Here is a 3,540-nt window from a genome sequence, read left to right as displayed (position 1 = left end):
CAGCCAAGCCCCTGATGTAGGATATAGCAAAACAAAAAACCCTACTATTAATGGTTAAATGGACTTGGTGGCAGCTTGTGCTGGCGCACCACAAGACACAAAATGGCCGCCGATCACCCCAGAAAAACGCTCTGGGCAGCCTAAAAACAATGAGAAATTAACTAGCAGAAGTTAAATGATTCATAGCTGTAGATCGATCACTTCAGTAAGTGTTTTTGAAGACTAAATCCCTGCCTAATCTCGCCCTAACAGCAGCTGCATCCTCTCCCTACACTGATCAGAGCAGAGTGACGTGCGGCGCTACGTGACTCCAGCTTAAATAGAGGCTGGGTCACATGCTGCACTGGCCAATCACAGCCTTGCCAATAGTAGGCATGGCTGTGGTGGCCTCTTGGGGCAAGTAGTATGACGCTTGTTGATTGGCTGCTTTGCAGCCTTTCAAAAAGCGCCAAGAAAGCGCCGAACCTGAACTTTTACGTAAATGTTCGGGTTCGTGTCACGAACACCCCAAAATTCGGTACGAACCCGAACTATACAGTTCGGGTTCGCTCATCCCTACTTTCTACTGTAACCATGCACTGATTAGATATGGTTCCTATATAACTGCAGTGCCTCCACTACAGTGCTAAATAGTATGACCACAATAGAGCTATATGGTCCTAAATAATATAGGTGCTGGCAGAAATATGCAAAATCCTGATGAGCTTTAATGGAAGAAGTATAGATCTGCATGTGGTAGGAGGTACAGGATGGTGCAAACTACTAGGACATTCTTGGCCAACATTTTTTGATAAAGCCTACCTACTCTTCCTCAATCAAGAAGCAGATGTTTCCCTTCAGTCCAGATTATTGTCCCTAACTCCCACACGCATCCTTGAATCCCTTTAAAAATAACATACTTTATGGACAACACAAAGACTGAAGGTTTCAGATTTATTTTAATGCTGGGTGAATAGGATTAGTGATATCGGAGCCTCGTTGAATTTGAGACTTCTTAAAAAAAAAAAATTCACCTGGGAAAAGGCAGGTCGTACCGGTAGAGCAGGACGAGTCTTCCTAAAAGTGCTGGGTTACAGAAGCTTCTCGTTCTCTTGAAACCCATCTTCTCATACATCTTCCAGGCATCTACTTGAGGATATGAGGTCTCCAAGACCACCGCCTCACAGCCTCTCTTCCGGGCATAGTCAATAACTGTCCTGCACAAGACCTTAGCAATTCCCTTGCCGCTGTGTTTTCTAGGTACTGACATCCTCTTGAGTTCCACTTGTCTTTCTCCTCCAGGATTTGGTGAGGGGATAGCAGCTACCATCCCTGCTATCTCTCCTGATGACTCTACTACCCAGAAGCAGTAACCGTCTCGCTGGAGATAATATTTTTGTATATCCAACATGTCGTCTTTTAGACAGTAGCTGGCATAGGTCGTGTAGATGAGCTTATGGAGGCAAAATAAGAGCCCTATGTTAATGATCACAGCTAGAACGGACATCAGGAATGACCCAGTGATCCAGAAGAGAAGAAGGAACATCAGTAGCAAAAAGATAGAGAGCGAAATATGTAAAGCTTTGGTGGAATGTTCTTTCATGCCATTAGCAAAGATCTCTCGAACCCTCTCATAGTCCGAGTCCTTGTAAAGCCTGATCTGGTAGTCAGACATGTTTGCCTGCAAAAGGAAGGGAACCATGAATTAGGACTCTGGTTTTGGATGATACAGAAGACAGAAATTATGTTCTTGTAAATGTCTACAGTGAAATCTCCTTTAGGACGGAGAATATTTTGGTTACACCCCATGAATTCCCAGTTCATTGTATACACTAGGGACTTGGCTTTAACTTAAGGGGGTATTCCAATCTCAGACAATGGGGGCATATCATAAGGATATGCCCCCATTGTGTGATAGGTGCGGATTCCACCGCTGGGACCGGCACCTACACAGAGAACTGAGCCTCAAAAGCTCTGGAGGGAGCACTGCGCATGTGCAGCCATCCTCCCTTCATTTCTATGGGGCCGCCAAAAATAGCCCAGCACTGGCCCTGCTATTTCCGTATGCCCCATAGAAATGAATGGGAGCGGTGGCCACGCAAACAGGCCACCACCTTCCCAGCTCCGTTCTCGGTGGGACCTGCACCTATCAGACAATGGGGACATATCCTAGCGATGTGCCCCCACTGTATCAGATGGGAACACCCCTTTAATTGTGGTCGCTCTTCATTTGCATTCAGGGATCGATCATACTTTTAGGATATATCTGTGGAGCAGAAATTTTTCAACACAACATATAATTTTGAGAACATTAACCCTTAGAAGACCTTGTGATTTTCTTTTTTTGTTTTTCTCTCCCCTCCTTATCAGAGCCCTAAATTTTTTTATTTTTCCATTCACATAGCCTTATGAGGGCTTATTTTGTGTGGGACAAGTTGTATTTTCTAAATGGTACCATTTAATATTGCAAATGATGTAGTGGGGAGCTGGAAAAAAAATTCCAAATGGGATGGGGAAAAAAAAACATAATTCTGCTAGTTTCATCAGTTTTTAATTTAAGGCTTTCCTATGTGATAAAATTGACCTGTTACTTTAAATCTCCAGGTCAATACAATTACAGCGATAACACGTGCGTAGTTTTTCTTGCATTTTAATACTGAATAAATAGAATAAAAATCTGTTTTATTTCTTTCCATCGCCATATTCTGACCTCTAACTTTTTTGTGGTTCTGTGTACTGAGATGTACGAGGGCTCATTCTCTGTGGGGCAACTTGTACTTTTCAGTGATTCCATTTTTAAATGTTTGTGACTCTTTGATCACTTTTTCTCAGATTTTTGGGAGGAAGGTAAAGTTACAAAAAAAGGCAAATTGGCAAATTTTTTTTTCATTGCGCCATTTGCTGTAGGGAATAAATATTGTTAAATTTTAATAGTACAGGCATTTTTGCACGCAGCATGCCCATGATTCAAAAAATCCTATTTAGCATTGTTGGATCTTAACAAGGTTCCAAGTAGAGCTTCAACATGCAACAAGAAGAAATGGGAGGGAGACAAAACATTTTTTGAGCATTCAATTTAATGAAAACAACGAATAAACTGAAACCGGCTGTTTTTCAGCTGATCAAAAGTTTAGGACCACACCTCCAAAAAAAACTCTAAACCCCCCAAAACAGAAATCCAACTTCCAAACATGAACTCAGTAATGAGTAGCTCCGCCGTTATTGTTTCGGCATGCTTGATGCAAGCGTTTCCATGAGGTGAGTGGGAACATTTCCCCAAGTGGTGAAGACGGCCGCACGAAGGCCATCTACTGTCTGGAACTGTTGTCCATTTTTGTAAACTTCCCTTGCCATCCATCCCCAAAGGTTCTCAATTGGATTTAGATCAGGGGAACACGCAGGATGGGCCAAAAGAGTGATGTTATTCTCCTGGAAGAAGTCCCTTGTCCTGCGGGCATTCTGTACTGTAGCGTTGTTCTGTTACCCCACAGACGAGGGCCCTCAGTCACGAGGAATGCTCTCTGCCACATCTGGACATAGCCAGCGGCCGTTTGACGCCCC

The 3,540-nt window shown here is 43.2% G+C and overlaps 1 protein-coding gene across 1 annotated transcript; it reads right to left on the bottom strand.

Moving 5' to 3' along the window:
* Positions 1-1,009: 1,009 nt before the first annotated feature.
* Positions 1,010-1,654, bottom strand: LOC120991107 (probable N-acetyltransferase CML1). The gene has a single exon (XM_040419997.1). The coding sequence runs from the start codon at positions 1,652-1,654 to the stop codon at positions 1,010-1,012; it is 645 nt and encodes a 214-aa protein (XP_040275931.1).
* Between the last annotated feature and the right edge of the window lie 1,886 nt (positions 1,655-3,540).

Source organism: Bufo bufo, chromosome 2 (genome assembly GCF_905171765.1).
Source record: "Bufo bufo chromosome 2, aBufBuf1.1, whole genome shotgun sequence".
Classification (NCBI taxonomy): domain Eukaryota; kingdom Metazoa; phylum Chordata; class Amphibia; order Anura; family Bufonidae; genus Bufo; species Bufo bufo.
The sequence above is the reverse complement of the archived record's forward strand: the minus strand, read 5'-3'. Positions and strand labels throughout refer to the sequence as shown.

Bases quoted from the DNA above. Each gene is read 5' to 3' on its own strand.
- LOC120991107 (XM_040419997.1), bottom strand. From the start codon at position 1,654: ATGTCTGACTACCAGATCAGGCTTTACAAGGACTCGGACTATGAGAGG.